At 42.3% G+C, this 23,862-nt stretch overlaps 1 protein-coding gene across 1 annotated transcript in view; it reads left to right on the plus strand.

Annotated features, from left to right (window-relative positions):
• unc13ba (unc-13 homolog Ba (C. elegans)) overlaps positions 1-23,862 on the plus strand; it is a 163,168-nt gene that overhangs the window by 40,071 nt on the left and 99,235 nt on the right. The window contains exons 5-9 of the mRNA XM_076730114.1: positions 291-414; positions 2,405-2,478; positions 3,302-3,359; positions 4,849-5,062; positions 23,222-23,494. Coding sequence (XP_076586229.1) covers positions 291-414; positions 2,405-2,478; positions 3,302-3,359; positions 4,849-5,062; positions 23,222-23,494 — 743 coding nt within the window. The remainder of the gene's footprint in view (positions 1-290; positions 415-2,404; positions 2,479-3,301; positions 3,360-4,848; positions 5,063-23,221; positions 23,495-23,862) is intronic.

Here is a 23,862-nt window from a genome sequence, read left to right on the forward strand (position 1 = left end):
AATAATGCAGCCCCCAGTGTTTGACTTCTCCCCCTCCGCTTGAAGCTCAGTAAATGCTCACCCTTGTTCTATCTAGCTGCTAATGTTGTTCTTCGCCTCTTCATCTTTTAATCTCTGCTCAGGTTTATTGAATGGCATCCCTCTGCAGCCCACCCGTGCCCTCAATTACCATGTTGATACTGAGATTCTCAAAGAGTAAATGTTTCTTCTGCTTTTTGTCATCCTTCCCTCCCTTTTGGCCCCTTTCTTCGTCTGTTTTCTCTTTGTTTCTTGGTCTCCCTGTTGTTCAGGAGGGACCAGGAAAGTGGACGTCTCTGGACTCTGAAGTGTTAATGAGGGAGGATGAGATCTGTGGTACCACCAACCCAACCCCACACCAAGTGTTGCTGGATACCCGCTTTGAGCTGCCCTTTGGTATGCATATGCTCACAAAACACACATTTGCCCAATCAAAAATCAAGCACACGCCAGGAGCTGATGCAGCTTAATGAAACTGATAGTGTGGCATTCATGGCTGAATGATCTAACTACCATTTTTAGGTTCACAAAACAAGTTACACTGTGTAGCAAAAAAAATACTTAACCATCCTTTAATATCCTAACTGAATATAGCACTGGAGCTCAGTGATCTTACAATGATTATTATTAAAAATATTCCCTTTACAATCTGCAAGCTCACCATTAGATGCCACTAAATCCTGGACCTTTAACCAAGTGAAGTGTGAGAGTGTTAATTATTAATTAAACACAACAAAAATTGTGATGCATTTAGGTCATTCAGTGGTCTTATTTGCTTACACACACTCACTTTCAAACTTTGTGCATAAGAGGATGTTATTATATCATGCTATATTAATTCTTGTTCTTTTCATTTCTCGGGAGTAAACACTTAAATAGCAACATTTCTTCAGACCATTTTGTTTCCTCAGCCAACTCTTAATCTCAGGGAGGTGTCTGAAGTGCCAGCTCTTTCCTCTTGCACTTCCTGACACTGTGTTTGTCACTGCTTGCCACCAATTCATGCTGCTGTCCGCTTGTCTTGACACAAAAGCCAGGGTCTGAAGATGGAGATAAGATAGTAGTTTCCCTGTTTTAGTAAACTTTGACACATCCTTTTTAAAAAGTTAAAGTAATTGACATCCAGTTTACAACGCAGGTGCTAATCAATGGTGAGTTGCACAGTCTAGGTCATCACAGTGAGTCATACTGAAACACACAAACACATGCACAAATTCCTGTTCATAGTATATAACTCAGAGTTTTTATGTTGTAATTCGATATGACTTATAATTGGAATAAACCTTCATAGAAAAAAAGACCTTATTACTCCAGAACTCTCCCGAGAATCCGTTTTTCAGTTTTTCCCCCAAAGCACTATTGGGACTGTAAAAGTCAGAATGTTACTGGCCATGCTTTACAGCCAACTGCGTTTTAGCCTCCATGTCTTCGCTACAGATCTACGGTAACACATGTCATACAAGTGTATGACATCACACCCACTGTCATACTTGGAAAACCCAATATTTTGAAAGTTGCACCAAATTCCTATTTTGTATTATTACAGAGCCCATGGATTTTAAGTTGATTCATATTTTTCTTGTAATATATTCTAAATAAAAAGTAGATATGTCAAAAGTATGCATTTCCTGCCCAGTACACTGTGGCACCAACATGGCAAACTGTGACTTTTTATGACATTCAAAATACTTTAGATTTGAATCTTCAGACTTGAACTTGTATGTGCTCATGTGCTCTGAGACATTTTTTTTTTTTTTTAAGAAATATACAACAGTAAGACTAAGACACTGTACTTCTAACATATTAATGACTGACTAATGTTGTTTGATCTAATCTAATGTTTTATTTGGGAACATGGTGAAGAGGCTTTTACAATTTCCCTATTCTTGTGTTCCTTTTTTTCTACCCCGACCTCTTTTCTTTCTGGCTTCAGGGTGGACCTGTGAGCCCCCTGAGGAGGTTGTTGATTCTAATTTTGGGCCTCCAAAGGGAAACCTCCTCATCAGCTATTAAACACACATGAATATAAGATGGGAACACATCAAGTAACGTGGGTGGTTAGGACAGGATGGGATAGGGAGCATGGAGGAGAGGCGACGGATGGAAGGGTGGAGCTACAGTGCCTGTGGTCTTTCATCTCTTCTTGCACTTTTGTCTTACATTCTGTGCTTTGCATTCTCCTTCTTCCTCCATTATTCACTTTCTCGCTTCATAACTCCTTCCTCAATCCCACCATCCATCCCTTCACCTATACCTCCATCCCATGTGTCTGTATTTTCTCCGCTTTCCCTCTCTCAGCAACACCTCTTGCACACACTTTTGCTGTCACTTTTAATTTTTCTCACTTTCAATCCATGTGTTTCTTCTGTCCAATCAATCTGGCCAGATATCCCAGAAGATGAGGCTCAGTATTGGACCAGTAAACTGGAGCGGATCAACACCATGCAGATACATGACGAGGTAAGTTTACGAGAAAAGTCTCTATCCTGTTAATACGTTATAGATTATTAAGATATTACGGATGTTAAATCACAGTTCATTCAGGAGCCTAAATGGGATGTTAATGCTGAGAAAACTCCTCCTTATTCATCACCTTGAAAGTTGTTATTTGGGTTGAAGTCTTAGAGTGGTAATATGAACTATTGGTGTCACATGAAAGTAAATTTTACAAGCAGCACAGGATAAACTTTAAAAAGGTGCTTAGAAATGAATTTATTGCATCCTGCATCCACCCACAATGTAGAAAAGCCATGTAAGATTAGAAGCAGGAGTGCGAGTAAATTTAATTTTCAAAGATTTTCAAGCTTCTTGAGCCGAAGTGCAGCATTTTAGAGAGGGTGCAGTAGAAAGTCAATCTTCTATATCGTGTCAAACTAATCAAGACAGCAAATGTTTGCAGGTTTCATGGGAGCAAGAAGCTATGCATGTGAAATCTCTGTGGTTTTGTTTTCAGTTAAGTCAGTTTACAATTTAAAGAAATGAACTCAGATGTGCTGTCTAGAAAGTTGCTTTTGGGTTTTATGCACAGACTTTTTTGAGTGTATTCTCCTTCTTTATTTAGTTACCAAATGTTACCTCTCAGTCTGTCATTGAGGTTATAGTTGTGTCTCTGCTGCCATCTGATGGAAAATAATAGTTACTACATCACAAATGATCTATAAATACTGTATTGACTTGTACCATTTTACTATTAAATCATTTGGATTCAGTTATCTTCCACTGCTGCCAACCCCCCACCCCTCGCCCTCCCTTGTCTCTCCCTTTGTTTCCATATTTGTGGCAGTATCCACTGCAGGAAGAGGTCCAGAGAAGACGGATGGCATCTGTGCCCTCTCAGTGCTGTGAGTTTATTGTAAAAATAAACTTTGATCGAATGCATTCATGCCATTGCACTTTCATGGGTACATTCATGTGTTTTTTGGGTCCTTTGTCCATCTAATGTGTCATTCCACACTGATGACTTTGAATTGGACTAAAAATAGTTTTCTCCTCATTCCTTCTTGTGTCTCATGAGCAGAAAAAGGCATTTCAGCCACCAGTTAAGTGCTGACACATTTTGGCTCTAACTCGTACATTCAAATATTCTTCAGTGCCACCTTATAGTTATTAATTTGGAGTCCATACTGATTTTTAAAAAATCAAGTTTGCTGTTTGCACGGAAAGAGGCTTTTTGGATGCATCAGCCACTGTTAATGGTAGTTATGAAGAGCTGTGTTTCCTACCCATCGAGCACTGATGTTACCTTTGTGAAAAAACTTTTCCCCCTCAGCTGTTTTGTTGTATTAGTGTTGATCACTCAAATGAATTCAGTCATCACGTTACTTCATGTGACTTCTTCACATTACTTCACTTAGTTGTTATTTATCTCATACTGGCATTACCATGCATCACATTCCCTTTAAGCTTTACAGATTTGAGTGTCTTCAGTCCCATTGCATGTTACACACTCATTTGGCCATCACCAGTCACAGTCACTGGTTTTATTCTTTGGTAATGAAGTTCACTTTTCTTCCTGGCTTCTTTGAACACTTGCCTCCATGCCACCAGGCAGTTGGAGTTATTTTGGATGGAGTGACCAGCAGAGTACGTATAGTGGTTGTTTTTTTCCCCTGTGGCTTGTCATTCACTTCTGCATGGTATAGGACCTCTCTTCTCATTTCCTTTTGAGTAAGGACCACTGCATGTTTGGTCTGCATCCTTTATTTGTCTTCATTGTATTTCGAATTTCATATTCTTGTATCCTGCTAAACAGAACACAACGCAATCTGTGCGCACATAAATTTTGTTGACATATGTTACGTGGTATTTGGAATTACATTATTTATTTGTTACATTTATCCAATTTCCTGTTGTTCATGTCATTGTCAGCTTGATGTTCGTGCTTTTTGTATTACATGCCTGCTACCACAAGAGGGAGCTTTCTATTCAAACAAGTTTTATTGTTTCAGTCTTTCTTACAGTATCAGATTCTGAGCAGCCTGCCTCTCAGATTAAACCTGTATGAGCAATGACATACTCTTTGACTATGGTACAGATGTGACTTTTGCATGAATTGTTTTTTTTCCTGCCTGTTGAGTTACACCTTACAAATGTGCCATGTCTTTGGCAGAGGACAATGGAAGCAGGATAAAGCTTCACAGTAATTATGATCAGTGAGAAGAGGCAGGGCTGTTGTATCACATTAAACAAATCAACAAGAGCACAGTATTATCATAAGATTTATTGTAGCTCAGAATTGTTTTTTTTTCCTGTTTATTTTGAAAATTATTAATTTATTTAGAAATGATATTGTTTGTGTTTTACTGAGCTGTTTGTGTTTTATTTGCTCAGCTTTTGATGACCATGATAGTGCTATGGATGACCGTGATAGTGACTACCGCAGTGAAACTGGCAACAGACCCCCACGATTTCACAACACCTCCCAGACAAATTCATCAGTGCACCAGTACCCTATAGGACGCAGGATCCAACACCAAAGCCTGTCCAGGGAGGCTGACTCTGTACAAAGCTATGACCTAGACTATAGAGAAATGAGGGGGCCCAGGTAAACACACACCCACAAACTGACACACATAAGCAAAGACACAGCTCTCTGCCGTCATCATTTGCAGTACTTGAGAATTGTTGTATTCATGCGTACTGTATGTACTACTTGCTGTGAGGAGTCAAGTTATCAAGAGTAGCAGAATCTACTGATAGAGATTTTGAGACACTTATATCTAACAAATACCATCGCTGTCATTAAAAAGGTGAATTTGAAAGCTGAAGTTGCACAGCTTTAGAGAGATGTAGATGTTTTCATTGTCTTAATGATAAAAAAAGTTACCTCTGTCAAAAGCAGAGAAAGATAGAAACAACAAACAGCTGCAAATTACTTTGACCAAACAACTGTATAAGTTTTTCATGTGCATAGGCAACAGCAAAAGTTTGTGCCAACAAACATGAACTATTGAATTTTGCCCACTATCAAACAAATTACATTCCACACTTCCCACTGTGTGCATGGCTTTTTTCATTTGCTATTCTATTTCTTTACTTGCATGAACACTGTCTTTCCATGATCTGCTGTTTTCAACTCATGTCTAATTTCTCTTTCTTTCTTCTTTTTTACGTTGTGTTCCACTGCTTCCTGCATGGCACTTTTTTTCTTGAATCCAGGCACACAAACAGTATGTGTGGAGTCAGAATAATCCCTGTTGACTCAGGTATGGGTGTGGAGGATTGGGAGAGTAAATATAAAGTGCCTGACTCAGGTGTCTTGGATGATTACTTGGACGCTGAGCAGAAAATGTGGGAGGATGAAGATAAAAGTATCATCTACCGGATCAGTGACAACCCTTGTGAGTCCAAAGGAAGCAGGTTCTATCAGACAGTAGAATGTGATGCACTATCCCCTGAGGATATGGGAGACCCAAATGGCAGGCCACGCAGACAGAGGCATGGCTTTGGGAGTGGAGAAGTACGTTTAGTTTATAAAGAAGCCGGAAGTTTTGAGGATGAAGTTTCCCCTCCTGAAATTGATATAATTCCCTCTGTCAAACAACAACGACAGCAGACAGACACAGAAGGTCTGCTTTACAAGACCAGACTGTGGGCTAAAACTGCCATAGAGGACACACTTGAGAGCTATGCAGCTTTTCGTGAGGAGGAGGCTTCTCGGGAAGAGGCTGCAAGGATCAGGGGGAGGAGTGAATATGGCTCAGTTGGTTCAGATGAGATGCAGTATTCCTTTGGATCTGAGGAGGAACTAGATGACTTGACATTCACTGAGGGGGATGCTAATTATGAATATGAAAGTTATTGCTATCCTGGCAAGTATATGTCACCTTTTGGAGGACAGCACTGTTCATGGAAAGGGAGAACAGTTCATGGACAAGATCCTATGTTGTCTCCTGTAGAGGAGCCAAGTGACGAATATGTAGATGCAATGGATGAACTTCAGAGCTTAGTTCATTCGGTGTCTGAATACCTGGCTGTAAAAGAGGAGGAGATCAACAACTATGAATCAATGCCTAAACCAATTAGAAGAAAACTCCCACCACTGCCAACCGATGCTAAAGCTGTGCAACCTGAGGACAGTAATAATGATGAAGTCAAACCTGAGGTTAAGGAGGACAGTGCTGTTGAACAGGGTATAGCTGGAGTAAAGAATGCCATGAGCTCATTATTCAGTACAATCACAGGATCAAAGTCCACCACTGAGGTAGAAGCTCCTGGCACATCACCCCAACCACCACAGGCAGACTCTGGTATTTCAAAATTGTTCTCTTTGATCCCTAAAGCTAGTACTGAAGCCACAGAAACCTCTGGTACCACTGCAACAGATCCACCTACATCCCAAATATCACCTCAACCTGAGTCTGGCATTTCAAAGCTGCTTTCGTTTATTCCCAAAAGTGGTGGTACTTCCCCACCAGTAGCCATAGTTCCTCCTGCCTCACAGGAGCCTACAACAGAAAAAAAGTTTTCCCTTCAGTCTCTTTTGCCATTTCAATCCTCTGAATCAAATCGGCAAGCTGACACTGAACAGGCACCAACACATGTTGGCACAGGGGTACAAGATTCTGCAGCCACTGCTAACCAATCTACTTCTGGGTTTGAATCCATGTTAGGAAGGCTGAGTCCTTTGAGGCTTTTTTCCAGCACACCACCATCAAGAGAACCATCACCTCAGCCTTCAGAACAGAGAAGTGCATCTGCTGCAAGCAATGAATCCCACAAAGTGTCTGCAAGCAGAGTCAAGAGTCCTAATATAGAGGGCTCACAAACAGAGCGACAGTCATCAGCTGAGATGAGACCAGGTTCAGGAAGTGGATCAGTTGATCTTTTGCCAGATACAGGAAGTGGATCAATTGAGCTTTTTCAAGAAACGGGAAGTGGGTCAGTTGAGCTTCTTCCAGAAACAGAGTCATCTGGTGAGCTACCAGATATTCAGCAAAAAAGAACTTCTGCAATATCTGAACCAAAACCTGATAGCAGTTCAGAGGAAACAGGGTTCTTCAGTCCTTTTAAGAAATCTCTCTCTACCCTCATATCAGCAGTTCCTCCTGAAAATTCCTCACAGATTGACACCAAGCCTACAGAGGAGTCATTTTTAGGCGGCAAACTCAAAATTCCATTTTTCTCCTCTGAAAATATTTCCACAACAACCCCACCAAAAACAGAAGGAGGTGTGCTCTCAGGGATTCTTAAGTTTGCATCTGGTGAAGATGCCAATGCCTCACCAAAAAGTCCATCCCCTAGTCCTGGAAGAAGTCCCTCTCCAAGTCGTGCTGCACTTCTTGAAAGTGTGCCAAAAGGAAACACAGAAACTGGCTGGTTTTCAAACCTGTTTAAGGTAGCCCCAAGTGAACCTATTAAGGAACCTGCAAAACCACAATTGACTCCCACTGTGACACTAACCAAACCTAGTGGTCAAACTGAGCCACATACTGAACAAATGGTCCCTGAATCAACAGAGAGCGTGCATGAGAGTGCAGAATTGTCTCAAGAGCAAACATTGTCTGAAAAAGATCCCCAGTGCAAGACAGATGGCCAGCCTGAAGCAGATGTCACGTCTAAAGATCAAAGTCCTTCCAAGTCAGTGGAAGAAGTTAGATCACAACCACAAGCCTCACAGGGTCAAGGAATTCTTTCTGGATTGTTGAAACTAGGATCAACAGAAGATGTGTCATCTGACAAGAAAGCCCAGGGAGGGGATAGTCAGCCTCAACAAGGTGGGCTATTTTCTGGCCTGTTTTCATCATCCTCCCAGTCTTCTCCTCAAACACAACAAAATTCTGCCACTCAACAGTCAGGAGGACTGTTATCTGGATTTTTAAAATTTGCCTCTGATAATGTTTCTGCTTCTACAAATCAGTCCCTGTCAACATTGCCAGGAGGTCAATCTGGACAAAGTCCAACTCAAAAGCAAGGACAACCCGCTGTGCAACCACCTACTGGAGGACTCTTATCTGGGCTCTTGAAAAAAGCGACAGATACAGTGACTGCACCTCAGCCAACTCAGTCCAGTCAAGCCTCGCAACCAGAGGCAGCTGACCATACAGCAAAACCTGAAGCACCTGAACAAAACTTGAGTCAAGGGACTACATCTTCGAATCAGTCAGTAGGGATTTTGTCACAATTGCATAAATTAGATTCAAAGGAAACACACCCCCCTGACAAAGATCAACCTGACCAGCAACTAAGACAGCCTGAAGCCTCAGACAACCAAGAGCAACTGCCTGACCCAACAACAGAAAAACTGCATCCAAAAGCAACACCAACAATGCCTCAACCTAGTGGATTATTTGGGGGTTTATTAAAACTCACAGATACCGCTTCCCAGCCACCAAAAGCCCCTCTGGCAACACAGTCTGCACAGCCAAATCAGCAATCAGGTAACATGTTGTCAGGACTTTTTAACAGGATTGTGGAACCTAATCCTACTCCATCTCAGCTAAAACCACAGTCCAGTGCTCAAGAGACTAACCAAAGACCGGCGCAGCAAGCACCTCCTCAACAAGGAGGCTTCTTCTCTGGTCTTTTTGGAATGGGAGGCCAAGACCCTGCTCCTGCAAACCCAGCTCAGCCCTCACAAAAACAGCAACACAGTAACCCATCTGTGCACCAACCTACTCATCAACCGGCCAATAGACAAAACCTACAACAGCAAAACCAAGTCCCTCCACAACAGCCCCCCAGTAGTCCTGGAGGGATGCTCACTGGATTATTAAACAAAATTGCAGATGCAGGCACTCCACAGTCTACAGTGGGAAGTCAACCAGAGCAAGAACAGACACAAAGAACAGTCCCTAAGACAACCCAACAACCACCACCTAATCAACAGGGAGGCTTCTTCTCTGGACTATTTTCAGCAGGTCCTACTCCTCCAGCACAGCAGCAGCCACATGTTAAACATCCAAACCAGCAGCAACCCCAACAAGGTAACAGACAACCTCTGCGTAGGCAAAACCAGATACCTCCACAACCTACTGCCTCTGCACCAGAGCCACAGCAGAGTGGGCTATTGTCAGGGCTTTTTAATAAATTAGCATCGACAGATAATGCACCACAACAGCCACCACCCCAGACTGGGTCTCAACAGGCTAACAAATCAAATGTTGTCAGACCTGGTCAACAATTATCTCAACCTACTCAGCAAGGTGGATTCTTGTCTGGTCTGTTTGGTCAGACATCACCTCAACACCAGCAACAGCCTGAAAAAATGGCAAGTCCTCAACAACCAAGCCAACAGCCTAGTCAAAGTGGAGGCTTGCTCTCTGGTATTCTTAAGCTTGCATCCGCTGAAAATGTTCCACAGGAACAACAGTCACCACAACCTGCTCAGGCAGGTCAACCATCTCTTCAGTCAGGGCAAAACCCAGCCCAGTCTGAATCAGGGGGATTATTCTCTGGCCTGATTAACAAGATTTCAGGTACTGTAGAACATTCCTCATCACCTTCTGATCAGGTGAACCTTCAGACAACACAGCAACAACATCAGCCACGTGTAGGACAGGGGCGACCACAGATTCAGAGAACCAAACCAGTGGAGATGCTTTCTTCCCAAGATGTTGCCACAGATAAGGATTTAAAAGGTCCAGCTCAAAAAGGTTTCCTCACAGGCCTATTTAGTGTCACAGAGGAGCCATCATCAAAGACACAGCAGCCATCAACCCCTCAGCTTGGGAAGGAGGAGCCAAAAAACAGTACAAGTAGCACATCTCCTGGTTTGTTATCCAGCATTTTCAAAACGGGCCCTAGTGACAGTAGCAGTCCTGCTCCTGGAAAGGAAACTGAAAAAGGCTTTCTTGATCGTTTACTACCAAAGACTAAGGAGGATATCCCTTCAAATACAGCAACACCCACATGTAGTGTTAATGGAACTACTCCAGTTGTTGATACCCACAGAGAACCTCTGCAATCTCAGGTTTGGCAAGATCCTACAATTTCCCCAACCCAACGTTATCTTGAGGAAATTCAGCGTCTCTTGTATGGGACAGCACATGAGTATGGTTACAAGGATCTTCTATACAACTTTACAGAGCATGGTGTTATTCCACCAGAGCTCTATGAGCATCAGTGTCTCATAGAAGCTCTTCTGTGGCAGCAACTCAATGATTATGCCCTTGCTGAAGCCCTTGCCACTCAAGTTCAGGAACGCTCCAAGGCAAGCCAAGGGCATTTAGCACCAACAGTTCGAGTACCTCAATCAGAGAATCACATATGGTTAAATCCTACAGAAATGGACATCAGTGATTTTAATGTACCCTCACATCCTTGGAAGGATACTGCTGCCCTGCTTTTTGAGAGCAGAAATCGTTTTCTTGAGCCAGATGAAGATCTTGTTTTGTTTGACATGAGTTGCAGAGACAAGATACCATGGAGTAGCTGTGACCATTTGAATGATCTTGATAGCAAAAGAAAACCTTGGATTGTTGGAGGTAATGCTCTAAATCTGTCCATGGAAAAAACAAAAACACGGTTAAGTAGATGTCAGTCACTTACAGAATGTAGTGTACAGGAGTTAACCAAAGTTATTGAAAAAAGTGTTGTTAATAGTGATATAAAAGATGAAGACTTCAGTTTGAAATCTGCAACTGAGTTTTTGAAACGACTCGCCACAAGAAAGGGTCCAATGGATTTAACACGTGGTGCTATGGATTTGAGCAGGTCTGCAGGAACTACAGGAGGCATGGATGACGAAATACTTTTTGAGGATTCTGAGTGGTATCAACAATGGCTTTCACTATTAGAGCAAGGGTTGTGGTGGCCAGCTGAGGTTGGGGACTGTGGATATTATGTCTATACAGATGAGGAATACATTTATTCCCTTTTAACTGACAGAGCTGGTAAACACCTCTATGCCTGTGCTGCACCAGAAGATGTACAAGCTCTAGGAAATATCACTGAAAATATTGCTAACATTTTGAAACAAAAAGAAAAGGACAAAGTGACCCTTTGTGGCTTTAAAATACCCCTCTGCACCGAAGATAAAAGTCTCTGGATTCCAGGCCAGCAACAGAATAAATTTGTCCTTTCAGATGCCCCTGTGGACCTTACTTCTGCCCTTAGAAAAGGTGAAAAAATAATGAACATGAATTTGGAAAGCTTCTCTCAAATGTTTCAGGAATCTGTATGTTCCCAAGCAGATCAACCTGTGGACTTTACTGTGTACAAGCTTAAAAAAATCAAGGTGGAATCAGTACAAAATAGCTATTGCTTTCAAGAGGAGACAATGGAGGCAGCTGATCTAACTTTAAAGTCACTGAAAGGGGGGCATGGAGGGCCATACTGGAAGAATCATGGGATAAAAGATCTGCTGACACTCTCACCTGCACCTTCTACAGGGTGCTATTCAACACAAATTTCTCCAAACAGATGTTACCCAATTCCTAAAATCACGATTGCACATGTAGATGATACACGTGCAGACCAACCAATACAAAAGTCAAGCTCTGTATTTTCACCCCCCATAGGAATCACTGGAATGTCTCATAACAGTAATGCAAGTAAAGCTGATATATTGTCATCCTCAACGCCCACTTCATCACCACCAGTGTCTAGCCGGGTTTCAGGTAATTCAAAAAATTCCAGAAACCTTCCTGAGACCCCATCAGCTTCAAAAATTCCAGGATCTGTCCAGTTGGGAAGGAAACTGCCTACACCACAAGCTGTCACAAAAGCCTCTTCAGCTCTTTCAGTGCAGGCAACTACTGTTAGGAGTTTACCCACTTCATCTTCTACAACTGCGGCTGTGGCTTCTGTTTCCCCACAGAGACCTCAGCTTGCAAGACAGCCATCGCAAGCAGATAAACCCAGAGTATTACCACAACCAAATAAGACTACAGTTTCAGGGATATGTGACATTAGCAAAGCCAGCATTACTTTAGCAGTGGACCAAAAGCAGCCACAAGATTCATCTGAGAATCTCACACCTCAGTTACATATAGTGAATGACAGCTTAATTTCATATAGTGAAGCCCACCTTTACAACAGACATCGAAACTTTGTCACTTCTACTGACCCTCAAATAGGTAACAAAGTCCTAGATTTTTCTGCCACAATTAATAAAAACAAAAATGTCAAACAAAAAGATGCAACAGATGCCAATGTAGAAACTACACAAAAAGATGAAGTTGTTGACTTTACAAAGTACAAGTTGAAAAGATTTAAAGAGAAAAAACAGGCGGATGATATGGCAAATATGGACTTAACTGACAAGACTACAATTGCTGTGGATCTTACTAAACAGAATGAAGAAGAAGAAGGTGATTGTCCTAATTCAGAATACCCCACTGTGGGCACATTACAGCAAAGTCCAAGAGTTTCAGTTTCCCCAAACAATTACATGCCACTTGATAAAACCAGCAAATCAGAGAGAAAATTGCCCAGTCCAGATGTTAAAGTTGGCCATTCCTCTTCTGTAATGCATATCCAAAGGCCACCAGCCTCCCCCAGTATCTCTATAACTGAGGCAAACCAAAGTGATGTTACAGCCTCTGGCAAAGCTGCAATAGACATTTCATCCAAACTATCTGTTACATCGTCTGATGAATTACCAAAGAGTTCTGACTCTAATGTAATGTCAACAGCAGCAAGAAGCTCTTCAAGCACTCATATTTCTACTAAAGCATCTAGCCTTGATGGATGTGTGAAACAACCTGCAAAAATTGGGTCAGTACAGTCTGTATGTACCTCAGCATTAGTAAGCCCTTTTATGAGAAAACAAGTGGACCCTCAGGGACAACAAGTGAATCCTTCACTCAGTGTATGTCTAAAGATACAGCAAAGCCCACCAATGATTACATCTGGTCCTAGACAGCACATTACTTGCTATAAGGCTCAGCATTATCAGGAGACAACTGCACCAGCAAACTCAATTAAAGCTACATTAGATATGTCTGCCAAGAAAACAACCCAGGAGACTCAGCAAATTGTTGCACCATCAAAGGATCCTCTCTGTGAGGCACTGTCACTGACAAAGAAAAAAACATTAAGTTCTGAGGAGGCAGATGCAAGTTGTAGTCATCGTGAATCCATTGACTTGTCATATAGAGGAGAATCCCCTGAGCCTCAGGGACAAACAACAGAATGTATTGATTCACTACCTGTTGAGAAATATCATTTTCATACTATTAAAGATAATCTGGCACAATGCTTGGTTAAGAAAGAGGAGATTCCATCTGGTAGTAGGAGGACATTGTTACCAAGACAGCAGTCTCTTTTAGGTCAGTCTCCTGAATCCCTTGAAATTTGTAAACCACAACAGAAAGCTACAGCACCAGCAAATACAGTGAAGGCCACGCTAGACATGTCTTCTAAATCTTCAGTCAAACTGAAGGAGGTAGTTTCAGAAGCAAAAACAGATGACACTCTTAAAGAAGCGATACCACTTACGAGAGGCAAGTTAAGTTCCCGTGAACTTAGCCGAAAAAATTCTGTTGGATTACCACTAGTTGTAGATATCCCTTCTCAAGAACCTCTAGTTGACGTAAAGCTCAGTTCCCCAGCAAATTTACAGCACGAGTTTGAAAATAAGAATCAGTGCCATTCAGATTCTATTTTATATAAACAGCAATCACAGCAGAGCAAACCTAGTGTCTTTTCCCAGTCAAATCACTCAACTTTACAGTCAACATGTCAGACATCCACCTCAACAAAACCTGCCACAGCTGCAGCACTGGATATGTCACCTAAACCATCCCAAGCTACACTGAAAACAACAACGCCAGAACAGGAGTCTACTCAAAGTGAAGCAATTTCACTTGTTAATAAGCCAAGTCCAAGAGCAATTGCCAGAAAAGATTCTGTTGGCATTCCCTTGGTAGTTGAACCAACACCACTGGAATCAACATGCCAAAAGCAACTTCAAACTTTGAGGCCTGTGCAAAAACAGCAAACACTTGATAAAAACATCACCCCTGTTCTACATCAACCACTTACTGACTGTATGGCAGTGCAATGCTCCAGTGAAAGTGAGACCAGTGATGTGTCACAGTCCATTATCCAACCTTATCCACTCTCTACAGCTCCAGCAAACTCTGTTAAAGGCACATTAGATATGTCATCAAAGGTATGTAAATCAGACACCATGCTAAACTATTCCGATCCAGTATCACTGGTAAGAACAAAGCCATTAAGCTTTACATATTCTCAAAGAGAATGTGTTGGTGTTCCACTCATTGTGGAAACCCATCTCTCCCAGGAGCAACCTAAAAGGCAACAGGCACTGGTAGGACTGCAACAACAGATGCAACAAGGATTTGTGCAAAGTGGATCTCAAGAAATAGATCAAAGAGCATCAGCACCTGCCAACGCCATCAAAAGCTTCGTCGACATGTCTGCAAAACCACAGCAGAAACAATCTGACATCTTGTCAACTGGAGCTGTGGTACTGGTAAGAAACACTGCAACTGTAACAAGGAAAGGATCCGTTGGTATACCAGTCACAGTGGGGCAATCTGTGCATCAACAAGAAAGACATGCCTTGAGTGGAGTCAACACAACTGAGACACTGCATCGACAGATATCTACCTATCACAGTAATGAGGTTTTTTCTGGTTCACGGACCACCTACAAGGACACACTCCAACAAAATAAGCCAGTGGACTTCTCTGCAAAAGACAGCCTAAATACAACTAGCATTTCAAGTTATCACGCCGAACCACAGGATGGACAACCCATGAATTTCACTAATAACAAAGCAAAGAAAGAAATGTTTGAGAGAAGGCAAACCGGGGGGAAATTAGAAAAGAAAACAGTACCTGGTGTTGTTGACTTAACTGTGGATCCTCAAAACAAAACCAAGATTATTGGTCTTCAAGATGCAACGGATCTCTCCTCTTCTTATGTGTCTTCTCTGTCTCAGAGTAGTTTTTACCATCAGCAGCAACACATATCTCCACCAGAGGTCAGAGAAGATAAAGCATTTTCACAAATTCAGAAGTCACCACAACATAGGGAATATTCCATTCATAAACAGGCCACCACTCAACCTGGAATGCATTGCAGAGTGCAGTCAGGAACAGGATTGAGCTCTGCCTCATTAAATACTGCAATTTCTTCTTTGGTGCCCATTCAAAAGAAGATACAACCTCCTCAGAATTTAGCTCCCCACGCTATGCAGCCCAGTACATCTGCTACATTCTCACTAAACAGTGCAAAGCAGCAGATTAGTAGTTTACATGTTGAATCAAAGAAGCCTGATCAGTTGCCTCCAAACATACCTCAGTTGCAAATACAACATGCAGTCCCACTACAGCAATACCAGCAACCTGGTTTGGAAATTGGTTGGACAACATCCATTGCTAGAGCTCAGCCAAAAGCTGCAAAGTTGCAAAGACAAGATACAAATGTTCAGCATGACATGACCCTTCGACCCAAAATTCTTATCAAGCAGCCAACAGTAGACAGCTATGGAAGCATTGAGGAAAGCCCATTGGATAGTGGAACAATGACAAGTAATGGTCAGGCATTGCCTCCTCTTTCTATCAATCAGCTGTATGGTATATCTCAAACAGTTTCTACCCCACAATCACTGACTGCTTCAGTTATTCAGCAAACACGTGAGAGGCAAAGAATTGACCCTCCTCTACCATCTTTTGATGTACAGCCAGTGCAGAGCGGTGCAACTCCAGATTGTTATGCAAAAGAACATCAACTTTCAAAACTACCTGACCCATGCCCTGTCACTGTCCAGCAATATCACACACCAACCGTACCCTCAAGTACTGCAGCTTCAGTTCAAGGTGTATCAGAGATTAGTGCACTTACATCACAGCCTAACACAAAACATGACCAAATGAACCAATGCATAGGAGCTGAAATGCGACGACCAGAGGTATCTTCGACACTAGCAGGCTCCACCTCTGTTAAGGGTTTGATTTCATTATTTGGTGGTTTAGGTTCACAATCCTCTGTCAGTACAAAACCAGTTGCTGTTACACCCCACCACACTCAGAGTGCTTCTACAGCTGTGGATCATAGGACACTAGTTACTCCAACGCAAACTCCTGCTTCCAGCCATGTTGTAGTTACTCCTGAGGCATCTGCATTGAGCACATCTCCCGTGTGCTGCAATGCTGAAGAGACAATTGCCCCAGCAACCCCTGTCGAGACAATAAGCCCACAAATGTCTGTTGTGTCTCTGCCATGCACACCAGCACTTGTTAGTGACCAAGAAGACTCTGCTTTGAAATTACCAGATGAAGATTATGATGTGTCAAACAGAAAAAGCCTTCTTAAATCTCCAACAACACAAACAGAACCATTTGTGGAATCTAGCTCACTGACAATTGGAGGTGAATCTGTTGCTTGCTCACTACCTGAATTATCCAAAGATCAATCTACAGCCCTGCACACAGAATTGGCTTCAGCACCATCACTAATTGCTGAATCACACTGCAAAGGAGAAGGTTCAGTTGTATGCGCTAGCCCTCCAACACCCCCAGTGATATCACCTGTGGTCTCTTCCTCCAGTGAGTCACCAATGCATGGCTTCAAATCTGTGTCTATTTCTGACAATAAGCAGCCTCAGGCAACACTGAAAGCAAGTCCAGAAAGAGAGACACCAGGGAAAGAATTGCCCTCTACTGAATCTTCACCAGCTAAACCACCAGATACCATGGAACTCAGAGAAAATCTAAGCAAAGGTGGCTCAGTAGATCTTTCAGAAACACTGTCAGAGGTTGCATCTAAAGCATGCATGTCACAGCAGCAAAGTTCAGAGGAAACTAAGCAAACTATAGCCACAGAATCTGTTAATGTCAACATTGGAGTTGGTGAGGTCTCTACCATAGCTAACATATCACAGGAAAAAATTAGTCACCCAAGGTCAGTCTACATTGGCATTAATTGCTCCGAAGTGCCTCCTGTTGATAATGAAATTGAAGCAGGTGAGCCAAAAACTTACGTTAGACTACCCCATATTTTTGTCTCAGCAGCAAGTTCACCAGAAGAAGAGACAATTGAAGACAAGTTCAATGAATGTAGAAAGGCTGAACTGCAAGAAATCAGTGCTTCTGAAGATATTCCTCCCATTGCAGTCACACTACCAGACTGTAAGGATTCTCTACCTTCTAATATTGTTGCACTGTCTGATATATCAGAAGATGCTAGGGCTACAGAAATCAGTAGCACTGAGGCACTTATCGAATCAGAGCAGGTCAAGACCTACTCACCAGAGATGTCCCTTACACTGACTACAGCAGATCATACACATGCAGATAAACATGACTCACAGCACACCCTCACCAAGATAAGCTCAACCACAGAAGTTACCCTCTCAAAAGCTGAAGCAGATATTGATGAGGCTTGTGAGCCACCACTTGAGCTGTCTTCCAAGGACAGAAAATCAACAGCTCCAGACTTAACAACACTTGAAGAAACCAAACCTCTCAGTGACCTGGCCCTCCATGTTGAAAGCCCAACTGTAGTGCCAGCACCACCAGTAGGTGCTCTGGAAGAGTTAGCCCACAAGGATAAAAGCACAACTTTAGATGTTGTATTGCCTGAAGAAATTCCGCCTCTTGATAAGTTGTCACCGAAAGAAGTACCCTCAGATGTAAAATCTCCTGAGGGAGTTGAAAAGCTTCATGACAAAATGGAAAAGGATGTCATCTTATCTACCCCTGAACCCAGTCCTCTCCAACCTTCCACAGAGGAAATCACAACCTCTAAGGAGGATAATTTACCTGTCAAGGATAGTCAGCCTGAGCCTGAACAGCCTCATGAGCAACCAGGAAAAGGCATATTTTCTATGTTCAGTGGCTCCACTGCAACCCCACAGCAGTCATCCTCCCAAGCTGGATTGTCAATACTTGGTGGAATTCTTCCTGGCTCATCTACCAAAGACACTCCTACTGTAGGGTTACTCTCAATGTTTGGGGGGTCAAATGCCACCTCACCTGGATCTTCAGCTGGATCCAACGACCCACCACCTCCACTGTCAACCCCACAAGAGACCCAAGGAAAAGGCTTATTTTCTATGTTTGGTGGATCTAGTAGTCAGCCACCATCTGGCCCAAGAGGTCCAACTAGTGGAAATGTGCGACCTAGAGGCCCTTCACCCAAAGAACCCCCAAGTAAAGGCCTGTTTTCCATGTTTGGTGCATCTGCACCTCAGCAACCACCCAGTCCCAGAGGTCATCCTGGGGGTAGTGCCACACCAAGAGAACCATCCACTGGATCGTCTATATTTGGTGGCATCCTCCCAGGTTCTACTACACAAAAAGAAACCCCTGGTGCTGGTTTATTTTCCAAGTTTGGAGGTGCCCAGCCTCAAACTGGTCCAAGAATTCCCCCACCAGGACCAACAGTTACACCACCACCTAGAAGTTCAGAGCCCTCTGGAAAAGGACTGTTCTCCATGTTTGGTGGACAAAGCCAGCAAGCATCAGAAGCACATCCCGCACCTTCGAAACCACTTGAATCAGATGGGGTTTTCAAAGTTTCTTCTGTGTTTTCACTTGGCGGGAGTTCTGATGGTAACAAATCTAAGACTGGGTTTGGCCTGTTTGGATTGTCTTTCATGGAGGAAGCCAAGACAGAGCAAGAAACATCTGTTCCTGAGAAGGAAAGGATTGCCTCAGAACAAGTGAAATCCCTAGACACAAGCGATTTTTCAAAAGAAGCAAAGGATCACCCTGTAGAGACTATGGAAAATATACCCTCTGGACCTCCCTCTACGTCATCAGTCAAATTGGACCCCCAAGTAGAGCAGGCATGCCAAGATGGTCAAGATTCAAACTTGGACATGAATAAAAATACCACTGAAAATTCTGTTCCCCTAACAGATCCACATCTGGAGGTGGACAAAATAGTTTCAATGCAACAAAACCTTTCTTGTAATGAAAATTCCTCAGTTGTGGTTGAAACTTCTATCACAGACACAACAAGTGTAACCAGTAATCTACTTGAGAAAAAGACACTACTGGACCAACACATGAAGCAAGTAAATGAGGACCAGTCAGATATCAAAAAAGAATGTAAAGAAATGAAAGGTACAGTGGATGCTGAGAAAGAAATTAGTGAATCAGAAGCAGATATTTTTGCAATTAAGAGCACAGACGATGAAACTGACATAGCTGAAATCAAAAGTCCACAGTTGGTAAAACAAACTGAGGAGCCTCTAAAAGTTGCTGATGAAGAACCAACTGCAGTTGCAGTTGTAGAAAAATTATCTGAGGAACCTTTGAAAGATGATAGTAGAGAACAACTAGCAGTTGCAGACATGGAAAGATCATCTGAGGAGCCTTTGAAAATTGATGGTCAAGAACAAGCAGCAGCTTCAGATATGGATAAATCATCTGAAGAACCTTTGAGAGTTGATGTTGAAGAACAAACTGCAGTTGCAGATATAGAAAAATCTACTGTGGAGCCTTTTGAAGTTGCTGGTGATGAACAAACAGCAGTTACAGATTTAGAAAAAACAACTAAGGAACCTTTGATAGTTATGAGTGACAAACAAACAGCTGTTGCAGATGTGGAAAAATGTGAAGAGGCAACTGTAGCCAATTCAGTGATAGCAGATACAGAGAAACCTACTGCAGAATCTGTGGTCGTTGCACTTACAGCTGATGCTGCAGTTTCAGAATCGGGAAAATCTACTGAAGAACTGAAAGCCACATCTGATGAGACTGCAAATGAGCCAATTAAGACTAAATTAGAGCTTGGAGAAGCTAGTAAAGAACCTGTACATGGATTAGAGAAACCTTTTGAAAGTAATAATTCTGTTACAGTGGCCTCCTCATCAGATGAAGAAAAAACTATTGCTAGCAACTCACAAGAAATCAAGACATCTCAAGCTGTAGGGCCTCTGAAAGGTCCATCACTGGGACCTGGTCATCCCCCAGCACAGCAACAGCCCACAGCAGGAATGGCCAGGCCACCTGGCCAACCGGGACAAAGAATGGGAGCACCAAGGATGGGAGGGCCGTGGGTGGGGGGCCCAAGAATGGCAGGACCAAGAATGGCTGGACCAAGACAGCCAGGACCACAGAAACCCCCTGAACCAGCTCCATTTTCTGGCTTTATGTCTATGTTTTCTACCCAAAATGCCCCAAGTAAATCATCAACTGTTGGTGGATTTTTTTCAAGTTCACCTGGTTCACTTTTTGGATCATCACCTGCTCCTCCTCAGCCACAACAACAACAACGACGACAACAACAACAACAACAACAACAACAACAACAACAGAAAAGCTCATTTTTTGGACTTCCAAGTAGCATTGCTACAGAGTCCCTTACCAGTGACCTATTCGGTATATTCAAAGGTCCTGAAACAACAAAAACTGAGGAACATCAGCAGTCTGGTACAGAGTCTGGACAAGGGGATTCTTCTGTAAAGGTACCTGTCTCTGAGAGCGCTGAAAAGACAGGTACAGAGAAGACACCTTCATCTGGAGATGGAAATATTAAAAGCAGTGAGGACTCTGAGGTTCCTGAAAAAGGCTTAGTAGAGGAGGCAGAACGAACAGACAAAGCAGAGGTAGAAGAAAGCTCTCTGACAGAATCTACCATGAAAACTGCTTTCCCCGAGGTAGAAGCAGGGAACAATGAGCATGCTGAGAATTTAGAGGGACCAGGTCTTGCAGTGCTTGACAAAGCTGCATCACCTCCACCTCCTGAAACCAAGGGCATATTTGAAATACCAGGTCTGACTGCTCCTAAATTTGGTTTTATGTCTGTAGCTACTGAAGGCTCATCATCCATTGGATCCCTGTTCTCCACCTCTCCACATTCAGCCACTGGTACAAAGACACCACAGCCTCCGCAGACAGACGGTGGTCTCTTTTCTGGTTTTAAAAACCTTTCAGCTGGTATTTTCCAGGACGAAAAGCCAACTGGAAAGGATGAACCATCATCTGCTTCATCTGTGTTTGGCATGAAACTTGGTGCGATGTTTGGGAGCCCTGACCCTTCCAAAACTGAATCCACTCCATCAGTGGTCACAGCCCAGCCTCAGTCCCAAAGTTCAGAACCTGCTGATGAATTTTGTGAACCAGAGTCTGAGAAACTTTCCCCAAGTTCTGGAGAAACTGAAAGCGCAGATGCCAGTGATATGGACAGACCAACAGAAACTTCAAAAACAGGAAGCTGTGACACTTTAGTACAATTACCACAGTCTGGCCTCGCCTCTCACTCAGTTTCCCTCGCAGAAGGTTTGGATAAACCCCAGTTAAAGATCAGCCCATGTGAGGTAGATAGGAGTGTAGTTGACCCACCTGACACCATGCATGCAGATTTGGACACAGAGCAACCAAAGGACTTGTTGACGAAGGAAGCTGCGAAAAGGCTAGTACATTTTGCGTGATAAATGTTATTGTTTATATACCATACTGATGTAGACAAATGTATAGTCCCTTTCGTGTTCTTCTTGTCCTCTTTTAGACTACATTTGTCTCCGTATTTATCTTTTTTCCCTTTTCCATCCCACATATTATCTTTATCCTGAATCCTAAACCCAATTTTAGATTTAGACAGTTTTAGATTTAGTTCAACCAAACAAAATTCTTCTTTACAATATACAGCCATTAATGCAAACCATTTCATGAAAACCTGTACATTTTATGATCAAAATGATAGGAAAGGAAATGATCACGTATGCTTCAAAGGTGCTCACCATTATGTATAAATGTGCTGGAGTTATTTTGTACTTACAGTCAGTCAGTAATAGCTCCCCTGACAGTGATGGAAGTGCATTGAACGAAGAAACTGATGGAGTTTATTCATTAGCTCTTCACTTGTGTGTCCCCTGCAGCTCTCTGAATTATTCTCCAAGCCTCAGCCAATTTGTTTATATGAATCAAACTCTGGTAGATTTATAATGGTGTGGCAGCGTACATCATGCAGGCAGGCTGGACACTGGAATAAAAGGAACAGTGAGAAGGAATTTGGCCTTCACCCAAGTCAAAGTAAATCATGCCAGTTAAAACAGAGAGCCACTTTCCTTGTTAGCAGTCTCAATCATCCAGCAGCCACATTGTACTCTCCTAGTCAGCCACTTTGTTTTTTTTTATCGGACAGGTTAAGTGCATCCCCACTGCTCTGATAGAGTTTTTAATCTTTCAGTTTAAATCTTATTAATAGGTTGAAGAATTATGAATAATGTGCATTGTATGGCATGTACATTAAAAGATCCTGTAAATATTTTCTAATAGAAGCAGGTGAATTAAAAGGGTAATTTCTTTATTCTATTTATTCTTTATTCTAAAACTGTAACTATCAACAAGCTGTTACTGCCTTAAATTTATAGTATGACCACCCAGCTTTGAGAACGCTGTGGACTTGCTGGTGGCAGCCGTCTCTTGACGTGGGCTGCATTCAGCCTCAGTCATTCATCTTACCTGACATAGCCCTGTTAGTTTCCTTGTTTTGTGCTCCATTCTTCCCAGCAACAGACAATGATGAGCTTTTTTTTGCTATGGCTTTTACACCTAGTTCTTGTTTTAACAAATGAATTGAATTGTTTCACTCAAAATCAAGGTCCTCCATTCAAAATTAAAACTAATTTTTTGAATCAAAGTAAATAAAAACTCATTTTCTTGTGTAATCATTCTTAGATCATCTGTGCTTTGGAAAAATGTATGCGTTTCAAATTGTAGTTTCCTAAATATTCTATTTTGGAATAAAACTTTTTAATTCCACAGTAGTCCTTTAACTACACATTGCTTTTCCAAATCACTACCATATTCTAAACAACAATCTTATTCTCCTACAGTCCACCAGACAGCAGTCGCTTTGATTCATCAGGCAACCTCAGCCCAGCCAGCTCCCAGTTCAGCTCTGAGCCTGAGGAGCGCCGAGATCCCAGCGGCCCTCGTCCTTCTCTCAATAGCCAGCCATCTAATTGGAATGAAGAAGAGGAAGAGGAGGAGGTTGAAAAAGAGCTGCATCCACTACCTGAGCCTGGCTCCAACAAAGATTTGAAGGACTCTTCAGTCATCCTGCCCAAACCAGTGTTGGACAACCATGATAACAAGACTAAAATCTGGTATGAAAAAAATAAAAAATAAATAAAATGAATAAATTAAAAATTAAATTAAATTAAATTAAATTAAATTAAAATGAAGTTGACATCTATGTTTGCATGATTAATTCAGAGAATGTCATTTTAAGAATGGTGCTGTGTGGTTTCGTATTCCACTGAACACAATCTCAGAGTTAGCTGGTGGGAAGACAGAGAGGGATTACAGACTTGTGGGTGCACCAGCAACTCCTACTGGATGTAGAGGAAGCCTGCGGTGAAGCTCTTTAGTGTTAGGTGAAATGAAGCAACTGACATCTCCATGTGTATCACATGAGAGAAAGAGAGTAATTAGGTAGCACTGACAAGGAACTGGCAATTCCTCATGTGGAAGA

This window comes from Chaetodon auriga, chromosome 5 (genome assembly GCF_051107435.1).
Source record: "Chaetodon auriga isolate fChaAug3 chromosome 5, fChaAug3.hap1, whole genome shotgun sequence".
Classification (NCBI taxonomy): domain Eukaryota; kingdom Metazoa; phylum Chordata; class Actinopteri; order Chaetodontiformes; family Chaetodontidae; genus Chaetodon; species Chaetodon auriga.